At 42.7% G+C, this 23,900-nt stretch overlaps 1 protein-coding gene across 1 annotated transcript; it reads right to left on the bottom strand.

Moving 5' to 3' along the window:
• Positions 1–15,413: 15,413 nt before the first annotated feature.
• On the bottom strand, positions 15,414–18,388 carry hey2 (hes-related family bHLH transcription factor with YRPW motif 2). Its single transcript, XM_048531761.2, has 5 exons — positions 18,040–18,388; positions 17,844–17,922; positions 17,676–17,759; positions 17,331–17,412; positions 15,414–16,578 (listed from the first exon to the last, which is right to left on the bottom strand). Exons 1-5 carry the CDS (start codon positions 18,120–18,122, stop codon positions 15,869–15,871), a joined length of 1,038 nt encoding a protein of 345 aa, XP_048387718.1. The 5' UTR covers positions 18,123–18,388; the 3' UTR covers positions 15,414–15,868.
• Between the last annotated feature and the right edge of the window lie 5,512 nt (positions 18,389–23,900).

Here is a 23,900-nt window from a genome sequence, read left to right as displayed (position 1 = left end):
AAATGATTTTTTCGTTGCTGTAATTATTGTATTTTAAAAGAAAAGTCGAATTTTTAAAAGTTCTACATATTTAAATATATGACCAGCAACGGTGATTTCCTTTTCTTGGAAATCTATGAACTTTATTTGTACGGATACGTTAAGTGCAATTACTAACTCATTGATCTTCACTGGATAGTTCGTGTTGATTGCGTTTGTGATCGTTATTGTTAACACCCGTCTGCTGACAGCGCAGAGCTAAATATATCAATGACACTAAATTAGAAGCAATAATTTAAGTGGGCTGACTACATAAAAGCACCTTCCACTACCATCTACTGCCTTCCTCCAGTTCTGAGAAAGAGTCACAGCACCTGAAAAGTTAACGCTGATTGGTAGATGCTGCCAGTCCTGAGCTTTTTCCAGCAATTTCTGTTTTTGTTTCTGCTGCCATGCGCGGCGGACGGTAACCAAAGCAACTTCAAATTTGCAAATTTCAATTTACTCTATTCATGTTTTATCCCCAGCCTTATCAAATATGCAACCGGTTATTTTGCGTTCAGTTGCAATTTACTGCTTCCTTCCTACACACCACCATGTTTATTCTGTTACATATAAAATGAGAACATAACTAGTTTCATGAAGTCAAAGAATAGAATCAGAAAGATTATCAAGCAGTCTGACATACCTGTACATCCAGGTTGTAAGAGGGATACAAACAGTTTACAAAGAGATATTCCAAGATAATAAAATGTGAGGCTGGACGAACACAGCAGGCCAAGCAGCATCTCAGGAGCACAAAAGCTGACGTTTCGGGCCTAGACCCCTCTCTGATGAAGGGTCTAGGCCCGAAACGTCAGCTTTTGTGCTCCTGAGATGCTGCTTGGCCTGCTGTGTTCATCCAGCCTCACATTTTATTATCTTGGAATTCTCCAGCATCTGCAGTTCCCATTATCTCTCATACAAAGAAATATTGATAGGTTAGTTAAGTGGACAAAAAATTGGCAAATTGTATATAATGTGGGAAAAATGTGAAGTTGTTCATTTTGGAAGGGAGAACAAAAGAACAGAATATGAGAAAAACTGCAGAAAATTGTGACACAAGGGGACTTGGGGGACCTGTGCATAAGACATGGAAAACTTATACATGGGAAATCAGGAAGGATAATAAAATGTTTGCTCTTTTCTCAGGGGTTTGCAGTATGAGTAGGGAAGTCATACTGCAGCTGTACAAGGTGCTAATGAGACTGCATCTGGACTACTGTGAACAGTTTTGGTCCTCTTATTTAAGAAAATATATAATTTCATTAAAGGCAGTTCAGAGAAGGTTTACAAGGATGATCCCTGCTTTAATAAGGAGAAATTAAACAGGTTGGGCCTCTACTCATTGGAATTTAGAAGAGTAAGTAGTGATCTTGTTCAAACATACAGGATTCTTAAGGGGCTTGACAAGGTAAATGCTGAGAGGTTGTTTCCCTTCATGTGAGAGTCTAGAGCCAGAGGGCATAGTCTCGGGACTAATGGAAACCATTAAGATACTAAGATTATTTTATTCATTCATGGGATAAGGGCGTACGGAGGGCAATCTGGAAACACAATCAGGTCAGACCAGGTAAGGATGGCAGCTGTCTTCCCTAAAGGATGTTAGTGAACCAGAGTAGACTCTTAATTCATAGAATCACTACACTGTGGAAATAGGCCATTTAGCCCAACATGTCCACATCAACCCTCCAAAGACCATCCCACCCAGACTTATTCCCTGTAATAAAGTGTGGAGCTGGATCAACACAGCAGGCCGAACAGCATCTTAGGACCACAAAAGCTGATGTTTCAGGCCTAGACCCTTCATCAGTTTTTTCTGATGAAGGGTCTAGGCTGAAATGTCAGCTTTTGTGCTCCTAAGATGCTGCTTGGCCTGCTGTGCTCATCCAACTCCACACTTTGTTATCTTGGATTCTCCAGCATCTGAAGTTCTCATTAACTCTCTCCAACGATAATACCAGCAGGCTGAGGAGGAGTTTCTTCTTTTGGAGGGTTATGAGTCTTTGGAACTCTCTGTCATAGAATGATGTGGCAGGATGGTGGGGGGAGAGTCATATTAAATATATTTAATGAATATTTAGTGTATATTTAAGCCTGAGATAAGCTCTTATTATAAATAGCATTCTACCTATCAATGTGAAATTTGTGTCTTAAACTTTGAATGAATGATGATTTATTGTCACTTGTACTCTACATTGAACAACACAGTTACGCTTCAAGTGTTGGCACAATTTGGTGCAATTTTGAATTTTTCAAGAATAAAATGATAAAGCTGAAAGACAGTCCATCTTCATTCTGACACCTCCTCCCTGAGCCTGGCTGACTGATGACACCTGCACTTCCACCCCTTCGCTGCCTGTCATGGACCCACAAACAGCAGAGTCCCCAATCTTCAAATGCCACCGTTTTGTCACTGGGTCCACCTCACCAACAGGTCATCAATGCTAGGCCCTGCGCTGGGCCTACACTGTCCCTACAACCGAGGGCTCCTTGCTCCACCTCTGCTGTCCCCTCACTGATAGCTGGGAGTCCCTGGCTCTGCCCTATCACAACCAGAACCTGTCACCACAGCTTCACCAACAACCCCGCTCAAGGCATTCCATACCGCTGCTACTTCAGCCACTGCCTCGTCAACACCTGAAGTCTCTAATCTGGGCCTACCACAACCAGGAGTCCCTGGCTCCACTGACAGGCTAGGCTGTTGCCACGCATAGAGTCCCACCCTGGCCATCCTCCTCCATAATGTCACCTTCTCTGCCATCGCCACCAAGAAGAAAATGAAAAAGAAGGAAGACAAAAAGGGCCAGGAAAGAAGGGAGGAAATGACCAATCTGAAGCAGAAGCGTCCAGGAACCTGAATGCTGCCTACTTTGGCTGTGCACTATCTTGAGAAAACTTAAGCTGAAAACATTATATTTTTCTTCAAATATTCTTGATTAAATGGTTTGAACAATAAAAGAATGTAGCAAATGTAACTCTTGTGGGATAATGTAGTCAGCTAGATTGCACCAAAACAAAATATAAAATTTTACATAACAAGGTGTAGAGCTGGATGAACACATCAGGCCCAAGCATCAGGAGAGCAGGAAAGCTGACGTTTCAGGTCTGGAGATAATGGGAACTGCGGATGCTGGAGAATCCGAGATAACAAAGTGTGGAGCTGGATGAATGCAGCAGGCCAAGCAGCATCTTAGGAGCACAAAAGCTGATGTTTTGGGCCTCGACCCTTCATCAGAAAAAGGACCCTTCATCAGACCCTTTTTCTGATGAAGTGTCTGGGCACAAAACGTCTGCTTTTGTGCTCCTAAGACGTTGTTTGGGCTGCTGTGTTCATCCAGCTCCACACTTTGTAGTTTCGGGCCTGGACCCTTATTCAGAAATCCTACTATCTATAAAATTTTATAATCTTTTTATTTTAAAATAATTATTACTTGGTCTCAATGTAGAGTACAGGAGTCAACCAATCCTTTAGAGTTCAGTGCTGAGCACTTTCATTCCTGTTCAACTAACAAAATAGATCCAATCTTTAGCAGTCCATTGTTGGTATGATTTGCATCAGGTATTGAGTTTCGTTTTTTGACCAGCTAATTTTAAAGAAAACCACATATTTATTGCTACAGCAGTTACAGGGTCCGAATCTATTGCTCTGAAAACAGGTGCCACAAATGGAAGCTAGCGAAAGAAACCAGGCATGTCATTAGGAACAGGGTATCATGCTAGAGGTCATAGCCCGTTCACCAGAAATGTATGTAACCTGACCAAATTTTGTCGAGAGCCAAGAAAGTACCATTCTGATTAAATTTTATGGCCACTTTGGAGCCACCCAGATTTAATATTTGCATCACTGTACTATCTTGTGGGCAGCTTGACCTGCATCTGAGATCAACTATAATACAGTATTTTGGTGTTTGTAGAAATGTAAATCTAATTTCCATGGCTGTTTTCTCTTAGGAGGGATGTAAGAATTTTTACCTGAGCAATACCAACTGCCGTCGAGACATCAATCGCCTCAACCTCTCCACCCCTCTCACCCACTCCAATCTCTCCCCCGCAGAACGTGCAGCCCTCCGCTCCAATCCCAACCTCACCACAAAACCCGCAGACAAGGGAGGCACTGTTGTAGTATGGTGCACTGACCTCTACATTGCCGAGGCCAGACACCAACTCTCCAACACCTCCTCCTACCGTCCCCCTGGATGATGACCCCACCCCCGAACACCAAACCATCATCTCCCAAATCATCCACGACCTCATCACCTCAGGTGACCTCCCACCCACAGCCTCCAACCTCTTATATCTCCTTCCCAAAATCCACAAACCTGACTGCACTGGTCGACCCATTGTCGCCGCCTGCTCCTGCCCCACCAAACTTATTTCCACGTATCTCGACTCCATTTTCTCCCCTTTCATCCAGGAACTCCCTACCTATGTCCATGGCACCACCGACGCCCTCCACCTCCACCAGAGCCTCCAATTCCCTGGTCCCCAACACCTCATCTTTGCCATGGACGTCCAGTCCCTATACACCTGCATTCCCCATACAGATGGCCTAAAGGCTCTCCGCTTCTTCCTGTCCTGCAGGCCTGACCAGTCCCCCTCCACTGACACCCTCATCCACTGAGCCAAACTCGTCCTCACCGTCAATAAATTCTCTTTCAATTCCTTCCATTTCTTACTGACAAGGAAGGTGGCCATGGGCACCCACATGTGCCCAAGCTATGCCTGCCTCTTTGTAGGTTATGTGGAACAATCCCTTTTCCGTACCTACACTGGCCCTAAACCCCACCTCTTCCTCCATTACATTGATGACTGTACCAGAACCACCTCGTGCTCCCATGAGGAGCTCAAAAAGTTAATCAGCTTCACCAAAACCTTCCACCTCAACCTTACGTTTACCTGGACCATCTCTAATACCTCTCTCTCCTTCCTGGGCCTCTCTGTCTCCATCTCCGGCAACCACCTAGAAACTGATATCCATTTCAATCCCACCAACTCCCACAGCTACCTAGAATACACCTCCTCCCATTGCACCTTCCTGGAAAATGCCATCCCCTATTCCCAATTCCCTTGCCTCCGCCATATCTGCTCCCAGGATGAGGCATTCCACTCCCTTAGATCTCAGATGTCCTCTTTTTTTCAAGGACCCTAACTTCCCCACTCAGTGGTCGACAATGCCCTCAACTGTGTTTCCCGCATTTCCCAGAACTCATCCCTCTTACCCCCTTCCCGCAATAACAACAAAAACAGAATCCCCCTCGTCCTCACATACCACCCCACCAACCTCCGGATCCAACTCATCATCCTCTGACACTTCCACCATCTGCAATCCGACCCCACCACCAAAGACATTTTTCTCTCCCCATCCTCATCTGCTTTCCAGAGGGACCATTCTCTCCGTGACTCCTTTGTCTGCTCCACACTCCCCTCCAGCCCCACCACACTGGCACTTTCCCCTGCAACCACAGGAAGTGCAACACCTGCCCATACACCTCCCCCGGCCCCTATGCCAGGCCCCGAGAAGACTTTCCACATCAAGCAGATATTCACCTGCTCATCTGCTAATGTGGTATATTATATCCGCTGTACCTGTTGTGGCCTCCTGTACATCAGGGAAACCAAGTGGAGGCTTGGGGACCGCTTTGCAGAACACCTATGCTCGGTTCACAATAAACAACTGCACCTCCCAGTGGGGAACCATGTCAACACCCCCTCCCATTTCTCAGATGACATGTCCATCCTGGGCCTCCTGCAGTGCCACAATGATGCCACCCAAAGGTTGCAGGAATAGCAACTCATATTCCGTTTGGGAACCCTGCAGCCCAATGGTATCAATGTGAATTTCACGAGCTTCAAAATCTCCCCTTCCCCCTACCGCATACCAAAACCAACCCAGCTCGTCCCCACCTGTCTAACCTGTCCATCCTTCCACCTATCCCCTCCTCCCACCTCAGGCCCCAACCCATCTCCTACCTACTAACCTCATCCCACCCCCTTGACCTGTCCGTCTTCCCTGGACTGACCTATCTCCTCCCTACCTCCCACCTACACTCACCTTTACCGGCTCCATCCCCGTCTCTTTGACCGGTCTGTCTCCTTTCCACCTAGCTTCTCCTCTATCAATCTTCTTTCCACCTCCCCCCCTCCCTATTTATTTCAGACCCCCCTTCCCCTCCCCCATTTCTGAAGAAGGGCCTAGGCCCGAAACATCAGCCTTCCTGCTCCTCTGATGCTGCTTGGCCTGCTGTGTTCATCTAGCTCTACACCATGCTATCTGAGATAGCAAAATGATGTATTTTATACTGCTGAGTAAAGGGGGATGAAGAAATTACATGACAAAGATCCTGTGGCAGAAAAGGCAATGGACTTAAACCCTGACAGAATCACAATCTTCCCTATTTCCAGTTCTGTAGTAAATAGATTAGATTCCCTACAGTGTGGAAACAGGTCCTTTGGGCCAACAAGTCCACACTGACCCTTGCAGCATCCCACCCAGACCCATCCCCATGCCCCTAACCACTATGGGCAATTTAGCATAGCTAATCCACCTAGCCTGCGCATCTTTGGACTATGGGAGCACCTGGAGAAAACCCACCCAGGCAGGGGGAGAATGTGCAAACTCTGCACAAACAGTTGTCTGAGGCTGTAATTGAACCTGGGTCCCCTGTGCTGTGAGGCTGCAGTGCTAACCACTGAGCCACTGTGCTGCCCTAAGTATGAAGCTTTGGAGCTAAGTCTACTGTTGTAGATGGCCAGGATCACCAATTATTACATTTCAGGAAAGTGGTGAGAAAGGACTTTGACTCATAACACTTAGTCATTGCTCTTCTGTTTTTCAGGTATATCTAGTCTTTTTCCTGGTCACAAGTTTGGGGATGGTGAGGTATGGGGTTTGCTGTTCAGTGCTTGCAACTCCGTTTAAATCCCATGTAAATAATATTGGAGCTATGTAACCACCTTATTTGTCAACAATTACATTCTATTTGGGTGTCCTACTGCCAGCTATTGCCTGAAAGTTCCCTTTGGAGCAATTGGAATGAATCACTGCAGATGGTCAGTCTGAAAGAAGCTGGAGGAGAAAACACAAAAGGCCTGCCCGCTGTGCCAACAAGCATTTGCACCCAACTTCAGAAACAGGTTTCCTCTTCTCAAATGCTCCCAATGATTTACTACTATGTTGCTCAGAAATTATTCTCCTGGCTCATTGTTATTCATTTTCTCCCCCAGCTTTTTGTCAAAGAGTTCAGCTGTGGAAATTACTAACCACAGGATTCATACAGTCATAGAAATGTACAGCACAGAAACGGACCCTTTGGTCCAACTTGTCCATGCCGACCAGATATCCTAAATAAATCTAGTCCCATTTACCAGCATTTGGCCCACACCCTATAAACCTTTCCTATTCATATACCCATCCAGATGCCTTTTAAATGTCATCGTACCAGCTTCCACCCCTTCCACTGGCAGCTCATTTCACACACGCACTACCCTTAGTTGCCCCTTAGTGTTCTTTTAAATATTTGCCCTCTCATCTTAAGCCTATGCCCTCTAGTTTTGGATACCCCAACACAGGGAAAATACCTTGTCTATTTACCATATCTATGCCCCCCATGATTTTATAAACCTCTATAAGGTCACCCGTCAGCCTCTGACACTCCAGGGAAAATAGTTCCATCCTATTCAGCCTTTCCCTATAGCTCAAACCCTCCAACTCTGGCAACATCCTCGTAAATCTTTCCTGAATCATTTCAAATTTCATAACATCTTTCCTACAGCAGGGAGACCAGAATTGCATGCAGTATTCCAATAGTATTCCAATGTCCTGTACAGCTGCAACATGACCTTACAGCTCTTATGCTCAGTGCACTGACCAGTAAAGGCAAGCTCACCAAACACTTTCTTCACTACTCTGCCTACCTGCAACTCTACTTTCAAGGAACTATGAACTTGTACTTCAAGGTCTCTTTGTTCAGCAACACTCTCCAGGACCTTATTATTAAGTAAATAAGTTCTGCGCTAATTTACCCCACCAAAATGTAGCACCTCACATTCATCAAAATTAAACTCCAACTGCCACTCCTCGGCCCATTGGCCCATCTGATCAAGTTCACATTGAACTCTGAGGTAACCTTCTTGGCTGTCGACTACACCTCCAATTTTGGTGTCATCTGCAAACTTACTAACCATACTTCCTATGTTAACATCCCAAACCATTTATATAAACAGTGAAAAAATAGACCCAGCATCAATCCTTGTGGTCATGGGCCTCCAGTCTGAAAATAAACCCTCTAACACCACACTCTGTCTTTTATCTTTCAGCCAGTTCTGTGTCCAGGCACCTAGTTCTCCCTCTATTCTGTGTGATTTAATATTGCTAACCAGTCCGCCATGAGGAATCTTGTTGAATGCTTTACTGAAGTCCATATAGATCATGTCCAACACTCTGCCCTCATTAATCCTCTTTGTTACTTCTTCAAAAGACTCAGTCAAGTTAGTGAGACACAATATCCCACACACAAAGCCATGTTGACTATCCCTAATCAGTCCTAGCCTTTCCAAATATGTGTAAATCCTGTCCCTCAGAATTCCCTCCAACAACTTGCCCACCACCGATATTGGACTCACTGGTCTATAGTTCCCTGGCTTTTCCTTGCCACCTTTCTTAAATAGTAGCACCATATGAGCCAACCTCCAGCCTTCTAGCCCCTTGTCTTGACCATCAATGAAACAATTCCGATGCTTTTGTGAAACAAAACAGGATTAATTCAGTCCGACTGGCCTAGGCCATCTGTTTAAAATACTTTTGTGGGACATGGTGTTTTTGACAAGGATCAGTATTTATTACCCATTCTAAATTGCTTCTGAACTGGATAGCTTGCTAGACCTACTCAGGTGGCAGTTAAGAGTCAGAGTCATTGACGTTTACAGCATGGAAAAAGGCCCTTCAGCCCAACTTACCCATGCTGCCTAATTTTCACAATTTAATCTAGTCACAATTGCCTGTTGTTTGGTCCATACCCCTCCATACCTATCTCATCCATGTACCTGCCAACCTCGTTGCTATTGATCTGGAGTTACATGTAAACCAAACCAGCTAGGGTTGACAGATTCCCCACCTCCCCACCAGAGGGCATTGCTGAACAAGATGGGTTTTACAACAAGCAATTATAATTTCATCATCAATATAACGCCATTCCAGATCGTTTTTCCAATTAAATTAGTTTAAATTCCACCAGCTGTCATGACTGTATTTGAATCCATGTACCCAGAATATTAGCCTGGGCCTGTGGATTTCTAGTTCAGTTGCATTACTACGCTACTGTTGCCCCATCACAAACTGTTCATACCCTGCTTCAGTTAAGTCAGATGGAAAACCATGATTTAAAAAGTTTATAATACTTTAAAATGGACATACTGGTAATATTGGAGCTTCATTTTGAAGTAGATAGAGGAATTGGACCCACATGCATCAGTCAGATATTTTACTGGTTTTTCCTTCACGGAAATCTGTCAGCCTCTCTATTCCTTTCTCCCTACATACTCGTCTATCTTCTCCTTAGATGCATATTAGTCTTTGCCAATAAGAAAGTGCCCAGCAGGAGAAATTCTCAGAAGTAGGCGCCAAGCCTAACAGGACAGAGGATTTGGGCAGGAAGTGGATGAAATCCTGTAACGCCAATTACTTTCTGTCTTAGGTTTGTGAAAAATCAATTTGGGCCTGGAGGCCTCTCAGATTGCAGCAGCAATTGGTTTATGACTCCTGCAGTGTGAAGTCCTATTGAGAGAAAGGCCTACATCTTGGTAGGTGCTCAAGGACGAGGGTTACCTCATTACCAACCTGAAACTATGATCAGTTATGGACCTGACAGGTGGTGTGCACCCTGACGTTTGATCTGTTTGACAAGCCCAGTCAGAAAAGGAGAGAAAATTTGTCTTTCAGGTCTTCACTGTAAGGTCACATCGAGTCACCATAGTCTTACCAGATTATAGGGTGAGTAGTCAGTAGACAGAGAAAACTGGTGGTGATTTAACCTGAGAGGCACCATGCCTCTGGCACAGGAAAGATGTTGAGAAGGTGAGTCATTCATAGTAACGTCAGCTGGTGTGGAGATTGAACCCTAGCTGTCAGCATCAAATTGCTTCATAAACCAACTTCCATTACAAGGTATACAAAGACCAGTGACTAATCAGGATAATAAAATGTGAGGCTGGATGAACACAGCAGGCCAAGCAGCATCTCAGGAGCACAAAAGCTGACGTTTCGGGCCTAGACCCTTCATCAGCTCTCTGATGAAGGGTCTAGGCCCGAAACGTCAGCTTTTGTGCTCCTGAGATGCTGCTTGGCCTGCTGTGTTCATCCAGCCTCACATTTTATTATCTTGGAATCTCCAGCATCTGCAGTCCCCATTACCCCAGTGACTAATCAGATTAATATTTAAAGGCAGAAACAACTACTAATGTTTTTACCTGTCTCCTACAACTCTTGTCACATTCACTTCTTAGGAATGCTTTACCCAGAAAAGCATCCTAAATGTGCAGTTTTCCAGTTTGAACCCAAGCACCTTCTTATTTTTCAATTCAAATTAATTTTCCAGATTTACCTTCTGCATACAATTCACTATCCTTTAAATCTCTTACCAGATTTTCACTGATTGATTTTTCCTGTAATTTTATATTTAATTGAGAACAGGCAGGCACAATAAAGAAAACGTCTTACAATAATCTTACATCACTTATTAGCACAAATCACAATCTCAGCTGGCCACTTTGTTAGAATATCCCATAATCCCCTGCTTGGCAGGATCAAACGCTTGGGAATAAAGTACTGTCTGTAAGCAGCTTATATGTACTCTGTGTACCAGAATAGCAGCTTTGATTAAAGAAAAGCATAAACCAAGAAACTAAGGATGTAACAAGCCCCCACAATGGAGAAAGTAATTGGAATTGAAACCAGTGTGGATCTTCCTTTCAGGAAATTTGCCTTACACTACATGTAGGGGATACCTATTGATTACTAAAGCACTCACAGAACATCATTTCAGTGTAGCAGTTGTAATAAATACCATGCCATGATTATTTGCTGCATGCCACAACTAAATGACCGTACATTGTGACAAAACTTAATGTTTTCAAAAACTATGGACTTATAGCTAATTAATGGTGCACCTATGATGTGAGCCCCAAACTCCAAATTGCAGTGCTATATATCCATACATACTGTCAGAGTTATGCCACCTGTGACATTAAATAGGAATGCTCAGTGAACATTCAGGAGACATGCCTGGCATTAGCTCCTATGCCAATTTGGATTGTGAATGACTGAAGTTTGTGGCATTCAGGCTGTGGTCAATTTCTTCAGATGCTGGAGGCTTCCACCTGAAAGGTAAGCTTTGTTAATCTTACGTTGTCATAGGAAAGTTTATTCAGACATTGTATTATAATCTCAAATCACCGCAGGTGACTGCTAATGTCACTTCTCAGTGTCTAACTCTCCTCCTGGGCCCACTTGGAAAATCAGAGAAATTTGACTCTCAATCTTGCTGCCCTTCTTCTACTTCCACTCCAACCATAAAACAATGCACTACCTCTAGGACATGTGACATGCTGATAATAAGTAAATGAAATTTTTGAATAAGATTGCTTTGTTCCAGCTGCCGGTCTCATTAGGCACCTTCAACATACACTGCATCAGCCTCGAGCCTAACTTAGGTGTGATCCAATTTCTTGTCCTACACAGCTCTGTTGATGTCCCTTTTCAAAGTTATTAAGCATTGGTTGACAAAGAGCCATGTTCAACTGGGAAGGTTATCTCAGTTGCTCACTCCACAGCTGCTGTCAGACTTGCTGAATATTTTCAGCACATTCTGTTTTTGTTTCTGATTTCCAGCATCTGCAATATTAAAGGACTGCTCAAACTAGGTATATTTCCCTCCATTTTAAAGGTTATTTTTCTCTATTAGACTTTGTTCCTTCATTTTTGGAAAGACAGATCTGACTGCATCCACTTGAATTGAGCGAGCCTTTCAGAAATGCACAACTGACATTTTGATTCATCCTTGTGAGAAATGTCTCCCCCTATTGGATTATAAAACCCTAAAATAAAGCACTGAGAAGCCTTGAGATAACAAGGTGTAGAGCTGGATGAACACAGCAGGTCAAGCAGTATCAGGGGAGCAGGAAGGCTGACGTTTTAGGCCTAATCTAGGCCTGAAATGTCAGCCTTCCTGCTCCTCTGATGCTGCATGGCCTGCTGTGTTCATCCAGCTCTACACCTTGTTATCTCAGATTCTCCAGCATCTGCATTTCCTGCTATCTCTGAGAAACCTTGACTGCTTCAGTTAAATGTAAATAGCTGACATTTTTTCTGAAATGGGAAAGACTTCCACAACTTCCAGAGAAGGTTGGTTGGAAAAGAAATGCCAAATTAAGAAAAACAGAGAGAATAGTACAGAGGTTATATATCTCATAATATAGGTGCCTTTACTTTTTACTCATTTGATATCTAGGATGGGTAACTATCAAAGGGAGACTATTAGTGATATTGGTAGAACATGGCTGTTGTAAAAAAAAGTCTTGTTACAGTCTTGATATTGAAGTATATAATTCATGCTTCATTTCTACTATTCAGTGTAGGCATCTAACTATAATCGAATGTGATTTAAAAAAAATTAAATCTTGGTTTCTGATAATTACCAACCAGAAAACAAAACAGTTACCAGATTGTTTACTAGTAACTGAGATAATTAGTATTAACTAGGTAACATTTCTTAAAGTATTGCAGATGACATTGAATAAACATCACTTTTTTTGTAAAAACCAGTGTATATTTAGAAACATTTAATGCATAACAGGTTATAGAATGCAGGTACACATGCAAAAAGTGTCATTTTATATTGTATCATCTCCTGCATACAGTAAACATATTCATTATCACTGACTTCTCCACACAGCAGAGAATTCAAGTGCAACATATTAACTACAGTACTTTATCTTTATACAAGCTCTAATTTCTGACTTTACATACAAATTTCTAAGTCATCTGAGTTAACTGGGTGAATAAGCTGCATTTGCAACAGAGCTCAAAATTATATGTCATTTGCTTAACCTTGTTACAGTGTATTAGAAAGAGATTGGTGCTGTGGGAATGTAACTGGAAAAAAAGAATGAAGGAACATATTCTGAGGATGATCCAAGAGTGTAACTGCACACCCAGGAAACTTCTTGTTCAAACTTCTTATTACAAAATTGTCTTCTGCATGCAAACCTAGAAGTATGAACACATTTCAAAATGCTGTTCTAGACTTAGGGTAGACCACAGGCTTCAGCTATGGGTATACATATTCAGCAATATTTAGCATGTGTTCATGTATTAACTATGATGGCTTGCTATGGAGAATGGAAGTTAGCTTTAAACTGAATTGATTTGATGCAAATAGACAAAATGCCCGGGTCATAGAATGTGATCTCTTAAATTCCAGAGAAGCTTAACTGGACATGAGATTTCAGTTTTTGTATAGTTACTGTGTCAGCTAGTGCTCTCATTTCCAAAAGCAAAAGGTGAGACTTCAGCCTGTTTAAGAGTCATTGTGTGACAACATTTTCCTTTTCAATGTGAGATCATCGTATAATCAATATTTTATTAACAATTTTCACGCTTCACTTGAAGCATTGTGAACAATCCCTTCTCCAAAAGAATCATCCCGCAGCAATTGTTGAGCGAATTTATTAATCTAGCATTAATACAAGTATTCTAGGCATGAAAAAGTATGTGATGCAAAACAAGAATGCAGCAAAAGTAAATTCATTGTCAGAATTCTGCTTGCCTACAAATCTTAACAACCATTTACTAAAATGTTCTTTAATTTGGTATTGTTTTGCTGCCATGAAGTGACAATTTCTCTGCTGAATAAATATGTATGAATAATTTTTGCTCACTTCATTGCACACACGTTAGTGTGATATCATAAAAAGTCACTGTGAGAAATTACTTCAAAATATTACATTCAAGCAGATTAGAATAAAAACACACTGGGCAATTCCAAAGAAAATTAGTGAATGGCATCAGAGATTAATCCTAGTACCATAATATTAGCCTGAAGCTTTAGGGTTAAAAGAATAATGACAGGTCATTTGATGTACTCTGAAAACAATTGTATTATAATGGATGAAGAAGGCAAATACAGCACATAAAATTAATCAGAATCCCATCACAGTGCATCTGTTCCCTTGTTCACATTGCTGCACAAATCTCAAATCAAGGTAATTCAAGGATACTGAATATGCAGAGCTGTAAATGACTAACCCATAAAACAGACACAGAGTGTAATCTGGTTTAAAAACATGGATGTTAATTTGCAGGAACTTTCTCACTCTAGGTCACGTTTTAAATGAAATTACCATTCTTACTGTGTGTGGTGGTTCTGAAGATGCACAAAAAGAATCCTTTTCACTCTGTGGTCAGTTCTGTTAATGTTTAATTAATAAGATTAGACATTTATAATCCGGGCAAACAAAATTTTGGATTTGCATCAGTAAAATATATGCAATAGACCAGCGATCAAAGAAGTTAACATCAGGTCCTGTAACTCTTGTTTTGCTCTTTAATTTTATAATACATAAATCGGATCAAACATTTCGTTGCATTGTAGGGAGTGTCCAATTCAGCTTGGAGCTTGAAAATTAGCCCTTTACTAATTCTCCGCGGAAATACAGATGAAACGATATTGCCTTATTTGTTCCCAACTAAATATATTTCTTACAATGGCATCAGGGTCCACTTAGCTGCTGACCATTTTCAAACCAAATACAGGCTAGCATCTGATCAACATTCAGAGGAGAGGCACGGCGGTGTGAGAATGCTTACTCGCTGTTACTGTTTTGGATGCTTCAGATACGGTGACCTTAGGAGAGACCGGCCGATTCTTGGTTCAGCGCGTTTCCTGCAACTGATTCCTCCATCCGATTGTTTTTGGTGATTGACTGCTGTAAGTCCCCATTTCACTAGAAATCGCTCTTGAGAATTCCAAAAGAATACTACATTGAAAATCGGTCAAGACAGCCGAAGCTAAATATATTCCATTGGTCCGCCAAACATTCCAAGCTATATGTTTCTGACAGGCTGGTTCATGTTGCGGTAAAAAGTCTCAAAAGGGAAAGGTGGGCTATGTATTCACAAGAAACTCGCCTGAGTTAGAGAAGGCATACTGTAAATGCAAGAGATGGCGCTACTAATGAGATGGCTTCAAAATCACCAAGGGTTGCTTTACTCCTCTACTGTCTTTATAGTCAACTTGCTGGAGATATGGGAAGGCTTTTTCTCCCCCTACTAGCTGGGCTGAAAGAATAGCCGATTGAAGATAAATCTCTTCAGTGAGTCGCAGTCGATTGGCTATAGTTTGTGTAAACAAAATAGTCAACATTGGGGTATTTAAAAGAAGAAAGCTGCCGAGTCGAATGGCTGTCGACTTGCTGGTAACAGTACTGGTGGCTCTTGCAGTGGGTTATCAGCCAAGGTCCTGCAGAGAGCAAGTGTTTTCAAGCAATTATTTTACTGTTTTCATCAACTTTTTGTTTGTTTCTGTTCAAGGTGTCAGAGGTCAAATAGTTCAAATGCATTGAGTTGGACTACAGGTTTGCCAGCAAGGAGTCTGATGCAATTGGAGGGAAGTGGCAATGGATGGGACTAGCCTTGGCAATTTTCTGCAGCGAGTGCCGGCACCGCTGTGGGTGTCCCTCCTTCCCCCCAACATCCCTCCGGCAGGGCAGGGGTCTGGGGGCAGGATGATGGGGCTGGGGAGAGCGGCGCCCGGGGCAATGTAACTGGTGTCAGTCTTTCTCCCCGTCCGTCCGTTCAGAAAGCTCCAATCTCGGTGCCCCAAGGTCTGTAAGGTTTCCCGACCGCGCCGCCGCCGGCCCCACTGCCGCTCTGCGGGACAGCTGCGATCCCCGGCGGACTGAGACTCGGCCCGCCCGGTGTCAGCACGGCGGTGGGGGCGGGGGCGGGGAAGCTGCCCAACGAAAGCGGGAAGCTGTGAGCGGCGGCGGCGTGCACGGTGGCGGACAGCGAGAGGAGGGAGGTGGAGAGCGGGGGCATGCGGCCACTCATCGCCGCCCCGCCGCCGCACGGGGCCCCTCTCAGCGCCGTGTCGCCGTGAGCTGCAGCCGCCGCCGCCGCCGCCGCCAGCGTGGCAGTGAGCAGAGCGGAGCCTCCTGCTCCTGGAGCCGGGACCGCGGTACCTGGGTGCAGCTCGGAGGAGAGGCCGTGGTGCTGCAGCAAGGCGGAGGGCAGCTGGTGGAAAGCGGCGGTCCAGTGCGGCTGGTGTTGATGGACCCTCTGCTGGTGTTGGTGCTGGTGGTGGTGATGGTGAGCGACCGACGAGGTCATGACAGCTGCTTCCCGCTGGGAGGCGTAAGTGTTCAGGTGGGAGACCAGGCGGAGCCGCAGCGGGTCCGAGCTATCGAGACCCTCCACCGAGCTCAGATACCGGGCCACCTCGGCCAGGCACTCGCGGAAACCGATGCTCATGAAGTCCATGGCCAGGGCGTGTGCGTCCAGAAACCCTGCGGAGCGAATAAATAACCAGGAGAACCGGTCAGGTACCAGTGGCCCAAAAGCTAACATTGGAAGTAACATCGCCACGAGTTTAAACAGTACTGAGGGCGGCTCGTCACGCGTGGGTCTTTCAGCGTTAAATCTCACACAGCGGTTTATCAACACTGTAACCGCTCAGTAGTGTCCGTTCGCTTATATTGCTAACGGCTTTTTTTCGGCGTCCAGCAATGAATATTTGTTAGTAAATTATACTGGTGTATTTAAATATCTGTATTTCGCGCGATGACGATGTGGCAAAAGGATGAAATTTGTTAAACAAATTAATTTATTTGCAGCGAATTGTCTCTTGCCAGATGGAGTCAGCTCTGGACCTGACCGATTTCACAGGGTGACAGATTTGTGGCTCCGTTTTGACATTAGGGGGCAGTGTGGAGACGTTGCTGAAAGACCCTGTTTGAGTCTAATGTGTTTGTTTTGTCTCCCCGGGCAGGTCTGACTGCTTTAAGCAAAAAAAAGCCCAAACAATCTCTGCATGCGGCTCCCTGGTTTTCACAAAGCACTCAATCCCGCAGTGTTAGGAAAGCAAACAGAAGCCGAGGTCAAGTGCTGCTTTTGTCCCGCCGGCTCTTTCCCACGAGCTCAATGATTCTATTAGCATTTCCACTGCACTCAGCCGGACCCGCCCACAATTGTCAATGTGCTATTTGCGCAGTCTACCTCTTCAAATCGCTTCTGAAGAGGCACTCAATTAACTCCTTACCTTTACCTCCGGTCGCCCGCAGCATCTTTAAATGGTCCACTGTCATCTGAAGTATTTCCGCTTTCTCTAACTTGGCTGAACCCTTGGGAAAGAAGGAAATTATGGCAATTATTTTGACAGATTCTCTTTCAGATTTAATCTGGTGACGTGAGCATTGCTCTTAGATCAGCATTTCACTCGAGCATCCGTAAAAGTGGTTATGTAGCACACGATCAGCAATTAAATCCATTATGAATTTACAATTTGTTCGTCACTATGATATGGCAGGGGTCACAAATAACACTTCGAAAACTATTTGACTAATCGAGCGCAAGACCGAAGGACAAGACAATCAGTATTAAGTACCTGTTTCTCAAAAGCGGTCGGAACTAGTCGACGAAGCTCCGACAAACTATTGTTAATACGATCTCGACGTCTTTTCTCAATAATCTAAAAGAAAACATAAACCGTACAGTTACAGCATGTTAAATATTTGAACGAACGTGTACAGGGGTAGATAAAGTAACAACTCACCCCTCTTCTCTTCTTCCTGGCCAAAATTTGCGACGTTGTAGACGGGGAGCCAGCTCTTAGAATTGTATTGTTGCCCTGACTGTTGAAAGAAAAAGTCGTCTCGTCAGCCTGGTTCTCGTTCTAGACAAGTGTCAGGGAATAGGATTAAGAGGTGTCACAAAAGTATATACCAAGTTGAAAACGACCCTACACTTACCTTCCGTAGTTATTTTCGCTCCCCACGTCGATAGTTTCATCAATATCACTCTCTGAAGAGCTCTCTTCGCAAGGGCGCTTCATTTCCACGGGAGAAAACTGTCAACGACCTGTATTTGGAAGCGTGGTCTTTGAGTCGAAAGCACAGATCCTGCTCGCTGTTGGCAGCCTGAACCCGGTCTAATGCTCTTTCCCACGGTATAAGCTATATCAATGTTGCAATGTCTGGCTGCTTTGATTGACAGGTTCCACTGTCGGTCCGCCCCTTCCACTTTCCGATTGGTGGACAGGCGAGATGACGTCTCCTCCGCACGTCAAACACGCGGGTCGAGGGAAGCGTGGGAAAGCTCAGCACAGAGCACACTTAAAAGGGAATCGACTGGTAGAGCAACTTGCAAATTTTGTTTTGGGGAGGGCAAACAGTTCTATGCAATGTTAACAGATGTCTTACATTTGCAGTAAAGCTTCTCGACTCCTTCCATACTGATAGACCCTATACTTAAATCTATAAAATGTAAGTTCATGCAATTGTCTAAGATTCACACTGGATTATTCTTTGGAAAGTATTGAAACATAAATTCTTATTATGTCTGTCTTGTTAATTGGTAGAAGTATGGTTCAGTATTTGGACAGGAACCTGCTTGATTTTAGTGATAAATGAGTAGATTTGTGTAGTGCGGATTCTACTTCGCACAGTTGCAAAAACAAGGTGGCAAATCTCTCTAGAGAAAGAGTATTGACTTCTTTTTCCCTTTACAAAATCACAGTTCAATTAAGGCTGCATTCGAAGGAAACATAGTTTTAACACAAGCTCAGGATCGATAACACAAATAGGCATGTACTCCACGAAGTTCAAGTCCCGAAGTCAAATCTCAGAGGCGATTATAAACGCATGTATATGTACCATGTAAACCAAGCTTGGTTGTTAAAAGTGTCTATACACAGTGAAAGACAGAAGCACCCATTGATTTTCTTTTTTTAAAAAAAGTCGCTTTTGTACTTGGTGCATGTCTAAGCTGCGGTATAACCGTGTGAACAGAAACAGGACACTATTCTTCAGCACTTCCCCAGTAATTTGAACTTTCTGAATTACACGTTGCCTGCACAAGAGGTGGTTTGAAAAAAAACATTACAGCACCCAGTATACATATCTCCAGCCAAGGTGTTCTGGGCAAAAGCACAAGAAAGGAGATAAAACAGACGAGTCATTGTTGCTCAGTCTCAAGGCAGCCGAATTATTGTCCGAAATATACCAACCACTTTAGTCATATGTTCATTTAGCTTGTTATTCCTTTCTTATGTAACGTGCGAAGAATAAATACATCCCTGAAAAGAAAAAAGCAACATTTCCAAATGAACATTTTTTGGTATATTTAACTTCAGGTTGTTTTTCAATGATTGAATCGCCCGAAAACATTGAAAAATATGATTAAATGTCATTTAGTCAATTCCAAAGTGTAGCAAAAGTCGTCCCAGAGCGATTAGTTAATGCACATTTGCGCATTGTATATTTTGGTTGGACGTCTTCCGCATCCATATTTCCACCACACCAGTCTATTGGCTGTTATCCTGACCTCAACTCTCAGACTGTCCCGAGCCGTGATTCTGGTGTCTGTATTCAGTCGGTTTACGGGACTTTGGCAAATCTCCGCAAGTTTAACTCTAACAGCTGTGTCTCAAAGTGCAGACTGATCTCAACTTCGGGAACATAAAGCACCAAAGGGATTGTTGCTTCTATGAAATAAATCCACTGGCAACGTTCATTTGTCGAAGAATTAAAGAATATTTTCTGAGTATGGATAGATATTTATGGAATCGTTCAGTCGCGTAACTTTGATTCTAGTATGCATGCGATTAACTACTTCGGAAGTAATCACCCCTTTTGTAAATTTAACTGAACAACGTGAAAACGATATTTCGCAAGCGAACAGAACAAATTAGTAGAATTTTTAAACCAGTAGATCTCAATTAAAGCAACAATGCATGAAAGGGTAACAATTAACTTTTTTGTTCTTTTATTAAATCACAAGTCTATTGTGTATAAGTATTTTACGTTTACAACTTGCAGCAATTATAAACGATTTTAAAGTAAATTAACTATGTTACATTTCCATGTTTGTAACCTTGGGCTCAACTGCTTCAAACGCAGTGAGTGAGACGAGCTTTTAAAGATGTGCCTGTTAAATGCCTGGAGATCCTGTCACTTCATGGATCAATACTTAGTGGAGTCAAGATCAACAGGCATGTCATTGTTTTGACAGTAAACGCGGATCCAACCTGTTGATCTCGTGATGTTTCGATCACGTTTGAACACATTGAATACGAATGGCCGATTCAAACACTGTAATAAGGGGCGATTTCTCAGCCCGAGGGGTATTTGGATATTGAATTCTATGCATCCCGTGTGTTTGTAATGCTGATGCCATTGACGAGGAGGTACTTGGCCCATTTCAGACCTCATTACTCTGATAGTGTTGCTTGACGCAAAGTTTGCACAACATTTACAGACAGCAGGAGGATAGGTACCAAGCCAATTGCTTTCGCAATATTTCTAATTTTTCTCTTATCCTAAACAGCTCCGTGTAGAAATATTTCCCATATATTTTTATTAGGGGTATTTCATCGTGGTTTTGATTTTGAGACCGCCACAACTTTGCATATTTTACCGCGATTCCTATAAACGTTGGTAAAATCTAAACCAATAGTAAATCGGTCGTTATAATCACAGGACGTTAGAAAACAGCTTGCTAATAATAGCGAGCAAACTGACAAATAATTAGCATCAAGACTCTGTTGGAATTTAATACAAATTTTAAGTGAAAATTGAATATAAAATTTGAAATTTTAAAATGAATCATATAAATTACTGCCAGAAATCACCCAAGTATTAAAGGAAATTCTATACACAGTATTTCGAAGAATGCGCGATATTATAATTTGACTTGAACGATATTAATGATTTCCAACCGACGTTTTCTCGCAGTGATAAACAGGGGCGTATAGGTATTCAATATATTGGCAATTGAAATAGTTGGGTTACACATTCAAATAAAAAGGTTCTGACAAACCGTATCCCATTCCTATTAAAAAATACTTTTCCTCAGTATGCCTGCTTACTTTTGAAACTGATTGCTCTTAGCAAGCAATTTAAATACTTGGGGTTGACCATACTCTTCTCGATGCTTTCAATACAAACAACTAGTAGAACTGTCCTAGGGACAGGTTGAATCCCAATCAAAAGCGAATTCGATTGTTAGCTCGAAAGGAAGAATGTGCAGAATTATGGGGGAAAACAGGGGAATGGGACTTAAGTGAATTGCTGATTCGGAGAGCGGGCAGGCCGAATGACCTTTTACAAATGGATACGTCGACATATCAGCAGATGGGAGTTCAGCAGATATGTCAACAATATTTAATAGAAGCGTCGTATTCCCATGGAGTAGTGAAACCATATTAATCAGCATGGACCGTTGCTTTTCCACATTCATATAGCTGCACAGGCGCAATAAAAATTACATGTATAATTTGCGTATATTGTATCTCGTGTATATCGAACTGAGCAAAGCCAGTTATACTGAAAAGGCTGTTGGATATAGTATATGGATTAAAAAAACTGAAATACTTAGTTGAAAACTAAGTAATTACATTGTGCAACACTGAACAATATCTTCACAAATAAATATAACAATTATTTCAACAAGGAAACAATGACAGTTGCATTTTGTCAGGAATATCAACCGAATTCCTCAAAACGAGTGAGAAGACATTTAAATGCATCGATAACGAAGCCTAACCTCGCACTGATCTAGACTATTATAACAGCTAGGTAATATTAACTAAAACTTTGAAATAAGGGAGAAAGTGCCAACGTTTGGCAAATGATTTATTGAGCTGTGCTCTTGGGGGAAATGCACTGCGTGCAGTATCAGTAAAGTATATCCTGACACAAGCTAAAAGCAGAAGAAATATTTAATTCACCAATTCTGAGAATGCGGTCTGAATACCGCAAGGGTCTTGTAAATCACATTATCTCGGATTCTCTATGACCCGGAATGATAGGTGCAGCAGTGCTAAACACTTCGAGTTGTGGCGCTCAAACACTGGCACGAAGAAGATTAATAAAAACATTATATATTTCTTTCAATACAAACCAAATCATTGAGTTAATGCGATGTCAACAAAATATACTCCTATTAACGTAATGGGGTTATCGATAACAAATTTACCATTGTTTAAGAGTAAAGTTACAACACATTGGTTGTGTAGAAACGTATTTGTTTAGTGCTTAGTTAGTCAATGTCGAGATTATTCTGATTAGCCACTTTAGATATGGCCCTTTAAATGACATTCTTTTCGAGAAGTTATAGTCTATATTGCGAATCAGGTGCAAAGTGCTTAGTACCTGCCGTTGCTAGCGGTCGGGGATTAGATTTATTGTAAGGCTTCAGAAGTGGTCACTGGTCGAATAGACACGTGTTCACTGGTCAAAGATTCTACAAAAGTCAACTGTTCCGGGACTAACTGCAACAATGGCGCACCATTACAGAGATCCCAGGGCAGTTCGGGAGTCAATGTACCCTCCACCAGATCTGTCGCTCCCTCGAAAATCTTCGCAGTAATTTGAAAAGAGAGTGACAACGTATTAAACGACTTTTCCCCTGCGTTTATGACAGGAAGTATTATTGTTCACTTGATAGTGTTATATTTTCAGTTTGAACTTTTAGGCCGAAGTCATAGTTACGAATAGAGATAAAACCACGCTTGGGCAGTAGTAAAGTAGGAATGGTAGCAACATGAACAAATTGAAGTCAGGCAGGTCTAGGCGATAGATAAAGATAGTAAAAGATAAAGATTAGTTCAAATGTTAGGGAACCAGAGATGAGAAGATCCGAAAGGTAGAATGCACGTAAAATATTTTAGATTGTCAGGCATTTGCTAACTTTGAACAGGTTGGAACCTTCTCGTAATAAAAATGATGGCGATTTGCAATCTATTTGAAACTTATAGCAAGGAAAACTGTAGTTTGGCTAGTCAATTATTTATTGTATTAGTGGACCCATTATCTATGCAAACAAATGATACATGTTAACAACTGCAACAGTCAAAAACTTAAAATCCTTCAGCATTTTTATAAAGCGTTTTTGCAAATTGCTACATAGATGAAATACTGGACTGTAATGGTGCTTATTATTGAGAAATAGGAGTGGACTTTACACTTCGCTGTAACTGAGAATTAAGTATTTATATTGAACGATCACTGTTTGATCACTTTTGTTCTGTTGCTGGAGTTCTGATGGAGAGTTTTGCAGCAGTGGGATCTGTGCCAAACTCTATGCGCTTTCCCACAGCTCGCCCTGACTGCAATGTAACTCTATCGCCGTGTGAGCGCCGTGCAGAGCGTGCGCGTCACTCCGCGGGACCCGCCCAGCGAGGCTTTGGGTAGATCACATTGCGCCGCACATGCATCTCGGAGCCTTCAAAGGGCCGCTCCACAATATACACGCACACAGCAACCCATCCAACTGCTGCTGTACTGTGTACACGCACACAGCAACCTAACCGACTGCTGCACTCCCTTCGCCGCGCACGCAGCAACAGATCAGACGACTGTTGTGCAATAGAAAGGCACCCAGCAACGTATTATGCTACTATTGTAAAATGCAAGTTCACACACAGCATAATGTTAAACTGCTTTACTACAATGAATGCCAGTTTTCGACTGCATTATCATACACCTAGCTCTAATGCTGATATGTAACACACAACTTGCACGCTGTGAGTACCGGGATATTTTTCTTGGGATTGGGGTCAGGTGCAAATTTGCACAGAAAAAAAAACTGTTTAGTGCTTTATTCGTTTCAT

Source organism: Stegostoma tigrinum, chromosome 4, assembly GCF_030684315.1.
Source record: "Stegostoma tigrinum isolate sSteTig4 chromosome 4, sSteTig4.hap1, whole genome shotgun sequence".
NCBI lineage: Eukaryota > Metazoa > Chordata > Chondrichthyes > Orectolobiformes > Stegostomatidae > Stegostoma > Stegostoma tigrinum.
This window is presented reverse-complemented; position numbering and strand designations above follow the sequence as displayed.